This window comes from Mus pahari, chromosome 11, assembly GCF_900095145.1.
Source record: "Mus pahari chromosome 11, PAHARI_EIJ_v1.1, whole genome shotgun sequence".
NCBI classification, from domain to species: Eukaryota; Metazoa; Chordata; class Mammalia; order Rodentia; family Muridae; genus Mus; species Mus pahari.
In genome coordinates, this window is record NC_034600.1 from 13,244,811 (window position 1) to 13,257,803 (window position 12,993).

The 12,993-nt window shown below is 43.9% G+C and overlaps 2 protein-coding genes across 2 annotated transcripts in view; one reads left to right on the top strand and one right to left on the bottom strand.

Annotated features, from left to right (window-relative positions):
- Nucleotides 1–4,465, bottom strand: part of Polr3g (RNA polymerase III subunit G) — a 40,993-nt gene extending 36,528 nt beyond the window's left edge. The window contains exon 1 of the mRNA XM_021208647.2: nucleotides 4,215–4,465. The gene's annotated coding sequence lies outside the window, so the exon portion shown is untranslated. The remainder of the gene's footprint in view (nucleotides 1–4,214) is intronic.
- A 78-nt stretch (nucleotides 4,466–4,543) lies between these two features.
- Mblac2 (metallo-beta-lactamase domain containing 2) overlaps nucleotides 4,544–12,993 on the top strand; it is a 36,140-nt gene continuing 27,690 nt past the window's right edge. The window contains exon 1 of the mRNA XM_021208693.2: nucleotides 4,544–5,325. Coding sequence (XP_021064352.1) covers nucleotides 4,872–5,325 — 454 coding nt within the window. The 5' untranslated portion in view covers nucleotides 4,544–4,871. The remainder of the gene's footprint in view (nucleotides 5,326–12,993) is intronic.

Below are 12,993 nucleotides of genomic sequence, written 5' to 3' on the forward strand. Positions count from 1 at the left end.
TGCTAGACCCTTGGACTTCCATTCACAGCTACTACTGAACCATTGTTGGGAATTGGACTGCATACTGTAAGTCATCAAAAAATTCTTTTACTATTAAAAAAAAAATCCATTAGGAAATTCATTTTAATTTCAAAACTCATTCCATCTGTCTACTCTAAAAGATGTAAAATATCACAATGGCTTCATTCCAATTGCTGAGTCACTCTACCATGCTGATTCTACAGAAAGCTGGTCTTTCAAGTAGGACCTCCACTGGGTAAGAGGGTTTACACCTTTGCTCAGCACCTGTAGGAGCCCAGCAAGCCCACTGTGCTACATTCCAGTCTAGGATCTGTCACTAACTAGAAATTAGAAATAAACCTAGGAAAAGTTCACCAAACTTGCCCAATCAGAGGAATTAACTGGGAGATAAAAATATAAATATAAACATATTGAGTCCTGGGGAACACTTAGTTCTCAAACCTCATAAGCCAACATCTTTGAAGTTGGGCCCTGGAAATGGTTTGGGAAATTCACTCTAAGAGTATCTCAGTTAACACTGTTTAATGGAATATTGTCCCAGAAATAAGCTCTGCAGACCCCAACTTCCTATTTTTATCTTGTAGTCATTGGGCATAAACTGATAACAACAGTAAATGTAACCTGCAGAGAGTCCAATGGTAGCTCTTGAGACACATTGGTTACAAGGCACACTGCCTTACAAGCCATTCTACAGTTTGAGGTAGCAGACACGGTGCTCCCGTATATACAACACTTGGTCTCTTTTCTTTTTCTTTTTTTTTCCTTTAAGAAAAAAATTGGATATTTTCTTTATTTACATTTCAAATGTTATCCCCTTTCCAGGTTTTCCTCCCTCCCAGAAACACCCAATCACATCAAGGGTGGAGAGGTGGAGGTGGGTGAGGGGGGTGGAGGGGTGGGTGGAAGAACACTTGGTTTCTTAATTCATTTTCTTCCCCTGTAGCCAGAGACTAAATCCTGAAAGGAAAGGTTCACAAGTGAGGCCTAGGCGCCAGACACTTTTCAGACTTTTTCAAGGGAAGGAAGGTGTGTTGTTGGTAGAAGAGCGGTTGAACCCAGAGCTTCACACACACACTGGTAAATGTCCACTACTAAGCTTTATTCTCAGTCTTCTAATTTGTATTTATTTACATATTTACTTCTTGAGGCAAAGACTTTATAGTTTTCCAGTCTGGACTTGAGCCCTTTCTATAGCCTAGGTAGGCCTTGAATTTATAGTCCTTTCTGCTTCAATGTCCTTAATAGATGGGACATTGTCCCAGCTCCCAAACTTTGTGAATGAAGAGTTTTTTATTTCTCTATTTCCTCATAATCAAAATCTGTTTAGAATGGCCCAATCCAACTCAGTCATTTACTCAACTAGCTTTGACCATTTTGGACAGGGACTGAAAATTCTTAATTCTTCCTTCAAAGCATCCATTCCTTTCAGCTATTTTGGCATTTCTATATACAATAAGTGACCCATTCCAAGGCTTCATTATTTGGTCCTGGCTAAACTAAGAATCACAATAGATTAAATCTCCTTGTAAACAGGTTTTTATAAAGGTCATCTGATAGTCTCAAACAATTCCTTTCAAAGGTGGGAGTACACTAGGCTAAGGAAGGCCTTTCAATGTCCTACCTATATTTTACTTCTGGAAGCACATTTCTAAAGTCGTTGACAACCTATTTTTTAATCCCAGATCAAGGAGGGAAATTGGCAACTGCAAAAAGTTCTGAATTTCAAAATCTTAAAATGTGTGTGGGTATGTGCGGAGAAATGCAGGTGCCCATGAAGGTCATCAGTGCTTGTGAGCCACTTGGTGTGGTTGCTAGGAATTGAACTCAGGTCGTCTCTGCAGTCTCAAATCTGAAATTGAAAACACAACATCGCCAAAGCGGCACTGCCATTGTCACCTCAGGATGCTGCCTGACTGCCAGCTCGGCGTGCAGCCTCAAAACTTCCGTCCAGAATCTGTTCCAAGAGATCTGAAAATGGGCGTTGTTCAAGTCTATCCGAACCAACTGAAAACATCATCTCCTGGAAGATGGTGAGCTCATCTCTGCAATTCTTCCTAGATCTAAAATGTTGTGAGTTATGATTGTGACTTAAATGTACCATCCTCTTGTACACATAACCTTGCACATTTAAGGAGATGAATAAATGTTCAAATAGCTGGAGGCCAGGGGAGACAGTGAAAGCCAGGACACAGTATCTTTCTGAAGAATGACCTAAACTTGCTCTAACCGCGAGCCTGACTCATTCCACTCTGGCTGTCTCCTTTGATCGCCTAACAGAAGACTATTAGCAGTGTGTTCTCTATTATTCTCCTTTAACATCAACCATCTGACCCTCTGAAACATACTAGACTTTTTATGTCCAGGTCCCTATCACTATCAATTCATCTCATCAATTAAACAGAAGACTAATCTTCTGATATGTCATTCTCTTCAATTAACAGAGCTTAGGACATTTAACTTCTGCTTCTCACCAAGTAACTGTTGGTTGTCTTCCTTCCCAGGGAAGGTCTTCAATTATCCACTGAGACCTAAACTCTAACCCTAACCTCTGGGTCAAACCATACTCTGTGTTGGAAATACCGAGGCAAACAAAATGACATCTCTGCTCTTATGGAGTTTACGATCGAGTATGGGAAGTGGGCGAAATATACTTTAGAGAACCTGTCAAAACCTGATAGATGGTGTGAAAATGAAGCAGGAACCAGGCCAGAAAAAGTAGTTGAAGAAGTTCTGCCTCTTTTAAGACTATCTGAGCTTAAATTTAATTGAGAAGCAGAGTCATACTTAAAAGTAGAGAAGAAGTGTCATTGGGAACTGTAGGTCCAAAGCACTCTAGAGCCTGCCACAAGCCAGATAATCATCACTGAATTATTTCTGAGCTATGGCCAAGGAATAATACTATGCCATCTTACCGAGTGGCCCCCTTCTGCAGCAGAAACAAAGTACAGAGGGCACTGTGTGTTTCTGCGGAGAATGTGCTCATTATGGCCAGTGCAATGGTTCAGTAGTTCATCTATAAGTAGAATCCAATTTTTGCACTTATGTTGCATTATATAACAAGTATTTGTGTACAGGTGTTAGCTTCCTCAGATTCTTGAGAACTCACATCAGACATTTTTTTTTTTAAACACAGTTTTCTGCTTGTCACACACCATTTTTTTGTTTGTTTTTGAGACATGGGTTTCTCTGTGTAGCCAGGCTGTCCTGGAACTCACTCTGTCGACCAGGCTGGCTCTGAACTCAGAAGTCGGCCTGCTCTGCCTCCCAAGTGCTGGGATTAAAGGCGTGCGCCACCACTGCCTGGCGTCACACAACATTTAGCTGAGGCACTAGTGCTGAGAATGGTTCCAACTGCATAACAGATGAGATTAGCAAAATACTCAAAAGGGCAGCGACCTGCTCCTACACCCACGAGAGAGTTGTGGAGTATAGGAAGAATACACTCTCCCTCCAGGAAACTTATTAGGAGATACCACAGTAAAAATCTTCCTAATTATCCTTTATAATGCTGTCCCGTGGGTCTCTTTATCATTTCTGAAGGTTAGTCAAATTCTCAAAGGGATTTCTTAATCCGAAATAGATGTATCAATAGCTAGTGGTTAGGGTGCAAGCACAGGGACTTGATATTGATTTCGGTGGCTTGCAAGGCCACACCCAGTCATTATCCACTTTTCCTGTCCCCTCAAAGTGCTCAGCCTTTCCTTAAACTCTAACTTTCTCTGCTCTCTTCAAAGAGCAAAGAACCACGCAGAACTACACGGCCATTTAGGTTTTCTTTTTTAAAGAAATATTTTATCACCAACCTCTCTCCTCACTATCAAGGGTGCCAACAATTAAGAAAACAGAAGCGACGTAAGTATGCCCTTATCAGCAAACCGCCGCCAAACTTTGCATGAACAAAAACCACAGTCACCAGATTTGCATAGTCTTCTCTTGTAAGAGGACAAACTCCCTTCTTTCTCACTGAGAACAAACCCACCGGGAGGCTGGGAGATCTGGCTACGAAAACTTTAAACGGGTTGGAAGGCGGCGGCAGCAGGCTTTAGGGAGGTAGGGATACCTCCCAAAGTCACTCCGGAGGGGCTTTGATGAATGTTGGCTCCGGATACCCAGCCACCACGTTCTCCACGTGCCCCATCAACTCCCTTCGACCCTCTTCGCCTCCTGCCCAGAACGGGATAGCTTCCAGTTACCTGCTAGCCAAGCCTCGAGGCTTGGGCACACGATGCAGCAGAGACAGCAGGAAAGCCGGCAGCCCCTCCAGCAAGGAGCCGCAGATTCTACCTCCGGAGTAGCGCGCCCCGCACCGCATGCGGCTAGGGCGCAGGAGAGCGCACTGGAAGCCCCGCCCACTCCCTGCGAGGCCACACCCCCGGAAGAGAGCTTTTTAGCCCTTGGCAGGCGCCGTAGTCAACCTCCAACCGGCTCGGCCTGGCTCTGGGCTCCGGCGGCGAGAGCACAGCCCCCCGCTGCCCGTGTGGGGGCGGTCCTGTGTGTCGCTTCCCACGCATCGCTCCGGGCCCCTGCAGGGCAGCATTGCCCGGTGTCTCCTCCCCGCTTCAGCGTTCTGCGTTACCGCCTTGGTGCTGCGGCTGCAGAAGCTGCGGCAACTGGGGTGCAGCCTGCGCTCTGCGGCTCGGCCGGGAGGGCGCGGAACAGGCGATCTGGGCAGCGTCGCTGCGTCCTATCCGCGCTCCCTTCCGCATCCCCGCCCCTCGATCGCACCTCCTCCGGAGCTGAGAGTAGCTCCTCTGGCTCTGCAGCGGCAGCAGCAGCAGCAGCAGCAGTGAGTCCAGGACTGCCAGTGGGAGGCACACCCACCTAGCCCGGCCGCACCCCTGCGCAGCAGCATGTCCGCGCTAGAGTGGTATGCCCACAAGTCTCTGGGCGATGGCATCTTCTGGATTCAAGAACGGTTCTACGAGTCAGGCAACCGGGCCAACATTTGGCTGGTGCGCGGCTCGGAGCAGGACGTGGTGATAGACACGGGCCTGGGGCTGCGCAGCCTTCCGGAGTACCTCTACTCCTCGGGCCTCTTGCAGGATTGCGGGTCGAAAGAGGATACAGGACGCCGGCCGCTGCTGGCCGTGGCCACCCACGTGCACTTCGATCACTCCGGCGGCCTCTATCAGTTCGACCAGGTGGCTGTGCATCGCGCCGAGGCCGAGGCCCTGGCTCGCGGGGACAACTTTGAGACCGTGACCTGGCTTTCTGACAGCGAGGTGGTGCGGGCGCCCAGCCCTGGTTGGAGGGCCAGGCAGTTCCGAGTGCAGGCAGTGCAACCCACCCTCATTCTGCAGGATGGTAATGGGCCCCGCGGGCGTGCGCTGTCACTGAGGGAGGGGCTTGGAGAGCGTGTGCAGCATGATGCAGACCTCCGAGGCACAGTTGGGGTACAGTGCGGGAATACTCTGTCTCACCCTTTGCTGCGTGGAAGCCAGCTTGAGCAGAGATTAGGCCCTGGCAGGCTTCTCTGTACGGAGATGCGCGCTGCTACTACTACTGTGTGGCTGTCTTCTTTGAAAGCTCACACCATCCCCAGTCAGTAGGCTACAGTAGTAACACCGCAGGCTTGTGACTGGAGATTTTCTATTCTTTTCCCAAGTACCGGTTGAACATTTCCAGCTTTTGTAACGAGTAGGCTTTTAAGCAATGGCACCTTGTGAAGTGTCAGGCTCTGTGCTTTGAAAACTGCTGACTTCATCTGCCTGCTCACTTCACTGCATAGTGCCTGTCCGTTCCACCTGTAGGCTTAGAAAGCTTTGGTTCCATTTCATCCATCCCCACCTTTCAGATGGGTTTGTTTGCTTATTGCCTCACAAGAAAAACAACAACAACAAAACAAACAAACAAAAACAAAAGGCTTGGCAGTGAACATAAATGTAGAATTATGACAAATATATAGTCTGGATGAGAGCAAGGCCTAGGAAAGATCAATAAGGGAGTTGTTTCCGGTGGAGAAAGTGTGTGTGTTAATGAGGACTTCATTCTCTTGGTCCTAAGAAATTGATAGAATGGAGCAAAATAGATAGGGTCCCAGTCCCCTACTCCTCATGCTGGAACTGTACTAACTGAATTGATTAGCAACAGCAGCAATATTTGATTTATCAATTTTATATTTTTGTCTTAGGGTTTATTTATTTATTTATTTACATCCCCAAAACTACTCCCGCACCTGCTCCCTCTCTCACAGTCTCTCCCCCAACTCCCTCTTCTCCTCTGAGAGGGTGGAGGCCCCCCTGGGTACCCCTCCCCCCAACACAGCACATCAATCAAGGCTCTGCCAGATTAGGTGCATCCTCTCTCACTGAGGATGAGATGAGGCAGCCATGGAGGCTGAGGTGCATGCCTGCTACGTATGTGCCCGGAACCTCTTTTCAGTCTGTGTGTGTTCTTTGGTTGGTGCTTCAGTCTCTGAGTGCTCCTAGGTTAGTTGACTCTCTTGGTCTTGCTGTGGGGTTCCCTTCCCCTTCAGGGCCTTCGTTCTTCCCCCAGCTCTTCCATAAGAGTCCCAGACTACCGTCCAGAGTTTGGCTGTGGGTCTCTGCATCTGTTTCAGTCCACTGCTGGGTGGAGCCTCTCAGAGGACAGTTATGCTAGGCTCCTGTCTGCAAGCATAATGGAGTATCATTAATAATGTCAGGGATTGGTGCTTGTTCATGGAATGAGGGTTGAGTTGGGCCAGTTATTGGTTGGCTTTTTCTTCAGTTTCTTTTCTATCCCGGCATTTCTTTTAGACAGGATAAATTTGGGGTCAAAGCTTTGTGGGTGGGTCGATGTCCTTATCCTGCCACTGAGAGTTTTGTCTGGCTACAAGAGGTAGCCTCTGCTAGTTTCATGCCCCCACTGTTAGGAATCTTGGCTAAGCTCACCCTCATTGACTTTCTGGGAGCCTCCTCTATGGGACATCCTAGAGATTCTCCCCTCCCCCAGCTTACACCCCCATCCCCACAGCTGAAGATTTCCATTCACTCTCCTGGCCCTCTGAGCCTCTCCTTTCTCTCCCTGCACCTGATCCTGCCCCACCGCACCCCCCACCCCATTCTGTTTACTTCTTGAGTACATACCATGATTGTCCTTTTGGGTATGGGTTACCTCACACAGGATGATATTTTCTAGTTCCATCCTTTGGCCTGTAAAATTCATGATGTCCTTGGTGGTTTGTTTTGTTTTGTTTTGACAGGGTTTCTCTGTGTAACCCTGGCTGTCTTGGAACTCACTTTGTAGATAAGGCTGGCTTCAAACCCAGAAATCCACCTGCCTCTGCCTCCCAAGTGCTGGGAGTAAAGGCGTGCACCACCCCATTCTGATTGGTATAAGGTAGAATCTCAGGGTTGATTTGATATGCATTTCCCTGATGATTAAGGATATTGAACATTTCTTTAAGTACTTCTCAGACTTTCAAGATTCTTCTATTGAGAATTCTCTGTTTAGCTCTATACTCCATTCTTTTTAAAGATTTATTTATTATTATACATAAATACACTGTAGCTGACTTCAGATGCACCAGAAGAGGGCATAAGATCTCATTATGGGTGGTTGTGAGCTACCATGTGGTTGCTGGCATTTGAACTCAGGACCTTTAGAAGAGCTGAGCCATCTCTCCGGCCCCTATACTCCATTTCTTAATTGGGTTATTTGGTTTGTTAGAGTTTAACTTCTTGGGTTCTTTATATATTTGGATATTAGCCCTCTGTTGGATGTGGAGTTAGTGAAGACTTTTTTCCCAATCTGTAGGTTGTTGATTTGTCCCATTAACCGTGTCCTTTGCCTTACAGAAGCTTTTTCATTTCATGAGGTCCTATTTATCAATTCTTGATCTTAGAGCCTGAGCCATTAGTGTTTGGTTGATGAAATTGTCTCCTGTACCGATGTAATCAAGACTATATGCCACTGTTTCTTATATTAGATTTACTGTGTCCAGTTTTATGTTGAGGTCCTTGATCCACTTGAACTTGAGTTTCGTGCAGGAAGATAAATATGGATCTGTTTTCATTCATCTACATGCAGACATCCAGTTAGAACAGCAGAATTTGTTGAAGATGTTTTCTTTTTTCCATCATATGGTTTTAGCTTCTTTGTTGAAGATTAAGTGTCCATAAGTGTGTGGGTTCATATCTGGGTCTTTTATACTATTCCACTGATCAACCTGCCTGTTTCTGGACCAATACCATGTTTTTTGTTGTTGTTGTTGTTTTTTTTGGGGGGGGTTGTTTTGTTTTGTTTTGTTTTTTAATCACTACCGCTCTGTAGTAGAGCTTGAGGTCAGGAATGGTGATTTCTCCAAAGGTTCTTTTATAGTTCAAGATTGTTTTGACTATCCTAGGTTTTTTGGTTTTCCATATGAAGTTGAGAATTGCTCTTTCAAGGCCTGTAAAAAATGTGCGGTATTTTGATGGGGATTGCATTGAATCTGTAGATTGCATTTGGTAAGATGGCTATTTTTACTATTTTAATCCTACTTATCCATGAGCATGGAGATCTTTCTGTCTTCTCATATGTTCTTCAATTACTTGCTTCAGAGACTTGAAATTCTTATACAGATCTTTCACTTGCTTGTTTAGTGTTACATGAAATATTTTATATTATTTGTGGATATTGTGGACAGTGTTATTTCCCTAATTTCTTTCTCTGCCCTTTTATCATTTATATAAAGGAAGGCTACTGATTTCTTTGAGTTAATGTTATATCCAGCCACTTTGCTGAAGTTGTTTATTAGCTGTAGGAGTTTTCTGGTAGAATTTGGGGTATCGCATATCATCCATGACTAGTATTTTCTTGGCTTCTTCCTTTCCAATTTGTATCCTCTTGATCTCCTTTTGTTGTTGAGTTGCTCTATGACTTACAGTACTATATTGAATTGTTAGAAGGAGAATGGGTAGCCTTGTCTTTTGGTTTTAGTGCGATTGCTTTAAGTATCTCTCCATTTAATTTGATATTAGCTGTTGGTTTGCTGTATATTGCTTTTATTATGTTTAGGTATGTCTCTTGAATCCCTGATTTTTCCAAGACTTTTAACATGAAGGGGTGTTGTATTTTGTCAAAGGCTTTTTCAGTGTCTAATGAGATGATCACATGAGTTTTCTTTCTGTTTGTTTATATAGTGGATTACATTGATGGATTTCTGTATATTGAATCATCCCTGCATCCCTGGGATGAAGCCAACTTGATTGTGGTGAATGATGGTTTTGATGTGATCTTGGATTTGGTTCCTAGAATTTTATTGAGTATTTTTTCATCAGTGTTCATGAGAGAAATTGGTCTTTCTTTGTTGAGTTGTTGTGTGGTTTGGGTATCAGGGTAAGTGTAGCCTCATAGAGTGAATTAGGTTGTATTCCTTCTGTTTCTGTTTTGTGAAATAGTTTGAGGAGAATTGGTATTAGCTCTTCTTTGAAAGTCTGGTAGAAAACGATCTGGCCCTAGACTTTTTTTTTTTTTTTTTTTTTGGTTAGGAGACTTTTAATGATTGCTTCTATTTCCTTAGGGGTTATGGGACTGTTTAGATCGTTTAACTGATCTTGATTTAACTTTGGTGTGTGGTATCTGTCTTAAAATTCATCCATTTTCGGTTTTCCAGTTTTGTGGAATGCAGGCTAATGATTTTTTTTTTTTTTAATTTACTCAGTTTCTATTGTTATGTCTTCCTTTTCATTTTTGATTTTGTTAATATGGATACTGTTCCTGTGCCTAAGGGTTTGTCTATCTTGTTGATTTTTCTTAAAGAACCAGCTCTTGGGTTTATTGATTATATTGTTCTCTTTGTTTCTAATTGATTGATTTCAACCCTGAGGTTTGACAATTTCCTGATCTCTACTCCTATTGGGTTTGTTTGCCACTTTTTGTTCTAGAACTTTCAGGTGTGCTATTAAATTGCTAGTATGAAAGATCGCTCCAGTTTCTTTTTTTTTTTTTTTTTTAAGGTTTATTTATTTATTATTAGCTGTGCATGATGGCACATATCTTTAATCCCAGCAGTTGAGAGAGAGGCAGGCAGATCCCTGTGAGTTAGAGGCTAGTCTGTTCTACATAGTGAGTTCCAGAAAGAAAAAAAAAAAAGAAAAAATTTGAAAATTACACAGCATGAGCCTACTATAAGCTCAGCTCTTAGGAGGCTGTGGCAACAGTTCAAGGCCATCAAAAAATTAAAATAACCTCTTTTCACTCAGAGAAAACATGTCTGAAAAACCAAAAAAAAATTTTACATTACATTAAATTGTTGGAAATAAAAATGTTTTATTTGAAGCCGGGCGTGGTGGCGCACACCTTTAATCCCAGCACTTGGGAGGCAGAGGCAGGCGGATTTCTGAGTTCGAGGCCAGCCTGGTCTACAAAGTGAGTTCCAGGACAGCCAGGGCTATACAGAGAAACCCTGTCTCGAAAAACCTAAAAAAAAAAAAAAAAAAAAAAATGTTTTATTTGTTTACTCTTTATGATCACCAGCAATATGAAGTCAAGAGTCAAAGAGCGGTGGGAAAGCAATGAGAGGGCTTAGTAGGTAAAGCATTTCCACCAGCCTGACAATCCGATTGTGACCCCTGAATCCTACCTACATGGTAGAAGGAGAGATCTGCCTCCAGCAAGTTGATAGCCACACACAGAGCTTGACATGTGATCATGCCTATGCATGTGAGTGTATACACACACACACACACACACACACACACATACACACATTTGCGATTTTCTTTTTAGGCATGGTAGACATTATTGTTATATAGGAGAGGAGAGATTAGCTGAGTATCATGGCTATGATCACCTAGACTGGTTAGAAACCAGGATTATTTTAATCCTGATTTCCCAAATCTGAGTTGATGGTGTTGGTGTTCAGGAATTGCCACACAAACCACACAAACACCAATCTCAGTTAAGAAAGGGTAGTTTATTGAACTCACACCGAAATACTTGTCAGACCAGGGACATCATTCAGAATTAGGTCTGAAACTATGACATCAAACATTTCTTAGAGCAAGCTTTTTATAGGAAAAGCCAGGTTCCAAAGTTTAACAGCAAGCAGTGATGCGATGTGCTTACTATAGAAAGAGCATTCTCAGCTGACCTTTTAAGCAGATTGGTCCTGAGTGAAGCAAGAGGGGTGGTGGACAGGTAGTGCACAAGGGAATATCAGTCCATTGAGATAGCAGAACATAAGTGATTTAACCATAACTTTTTGGCTTATTAGTGACATTTTCCAGTGGCAGCTATGGATAATTACTTCTGGGAATTGGAGTCTGAGAACCTGAACTTAATTTCACCTTATGAGCAAAATGGAGACTGAATACAAAATGTCTTCCTTCAGTTATGTTAAAAGGAGCAGGCCTCAACAGTGGTAAATCCTGACATTTTTGGAGCTGGAAAAGCATTGTACATTACTGGTATGTGGTGCTTTGAGCCTTGTTTTGAGAACGACAGGACCATGTTGTGTAAAGTTGCTTCTCAATAAGAGATGGATGTCTCAAGCTTTCCAGCATCATCTGATCGCTCATCTCAGGAAGATTAATTTCCTGTCTTCTGAATGATGTGGGCTGCTAAGTGAATATTAACATAGTCCAGATGTCTGGAAGGAGATGTAAGAGATAGATATTAAAAATTCATTTACAATTTGCACACACACACTCATATGCAGCTGTAATAGAATAGCTTTGGTTAGGATACAAGAAGGCAAAGTCACTACATTTCATTAACTGAATAGATGATTTGCTGTCAAGGAAAAGCATAAATCTACACTGTTATCTCTAACCTAATAAAAAATAAAAATAAAAGAAACTGGGATTTTTAACCCTGTTTTCCCAAACCCCAGTCAGTGATAAATCGTGAGAGTTTGGGAACTGGAAAAGTACTGGAAACTCTTGGTGTGTGGTGCTTTAAGCTTTATTTAGCCTTCAAAGGCATGAAAGAAAACTGTACAAAATGCTTTGAAGGTTATAGGAAAGTTGGTTTTCATTAATAGATAGATGCCTCAATCTAGCCAACTTTCTGTCCGGAGTTGCTAACACAAGATCAAATGTCTTATCATTTAGCATTAATCAATTTGGAAGTCAATGTGGGACCCACATCAGCCAGCAAAGCTATGAGAGAAGTGTTCTGGAGGTAACCAGGAGGCTTTGAAAGTGGGCAACAAAACACTGTTCACAAAGAGTGTAGGAGACTTAAAGAAAGCAATTCATTTTGTAGTAGATGAGTATAATAAATGTTCAAAAAATGGGTAAGATGGAACCTAAGGGGGAAAAGAATAGGTAAGCAGGGAGCTGTGTGCAAAGGCCATCACTGGAGTGATCGGTGCAGAGGTCATTTGAGGAAGGCAATCCAAGGCTGTGTCCCACATGGAGAAGATGTGCATTCTGACTAAAAGACCCCACAGGATTGCCAGCACAGGGATGAAAACTCACGCTGTAAAAGATAACACTGAGGACAAAGAAGACCCTACAGGTTCCCAGAAGTAAACAAGTCAGGTGTTGGGCTCAGAGCCAGTTTAGAGCAGCCTTTGCTGTAGTAATCCTCCCCTCTTAAAAGGCATCCGTCCCAGCATCAGCCACGTGCTCACAAAAGCACTTCCCAGATGCTGTTACTTAGGAAACCACAGAGTCTGCCTCTGTTGGGAACAAAATAAAATAAAGGGGGGGCCCAGGGAGAAGTTGTGAGGAAAAAGATGCCCACGCCCCGCCAGAGTTTCTCTATTCTCTGGTCAGTCAGGCGTGGGGAGACTGCCAGGCGCTTTCCACTCGGCCCGGGTGGGCATTGCCTCTGACCCATGCGACGGGGGTGGGGGGTGGGGGTGGAGAAGGGGCAGCCCCGACGGGGACACCCCCCCCCCCCCAGCTACTTTGCTAAAGCCACCGGGGTTGTGGGACTGAGGGAGTAGGGAAGAAGTTCCCGAAAGTGAGCAGAGTGTGCGCAGCGGGCCTAGATGGAGCAGAGCAGAGACTCTATGGTTTAAGGGCTTTATTATAGAAATGGAGAGAGAGAGAGAGAGAG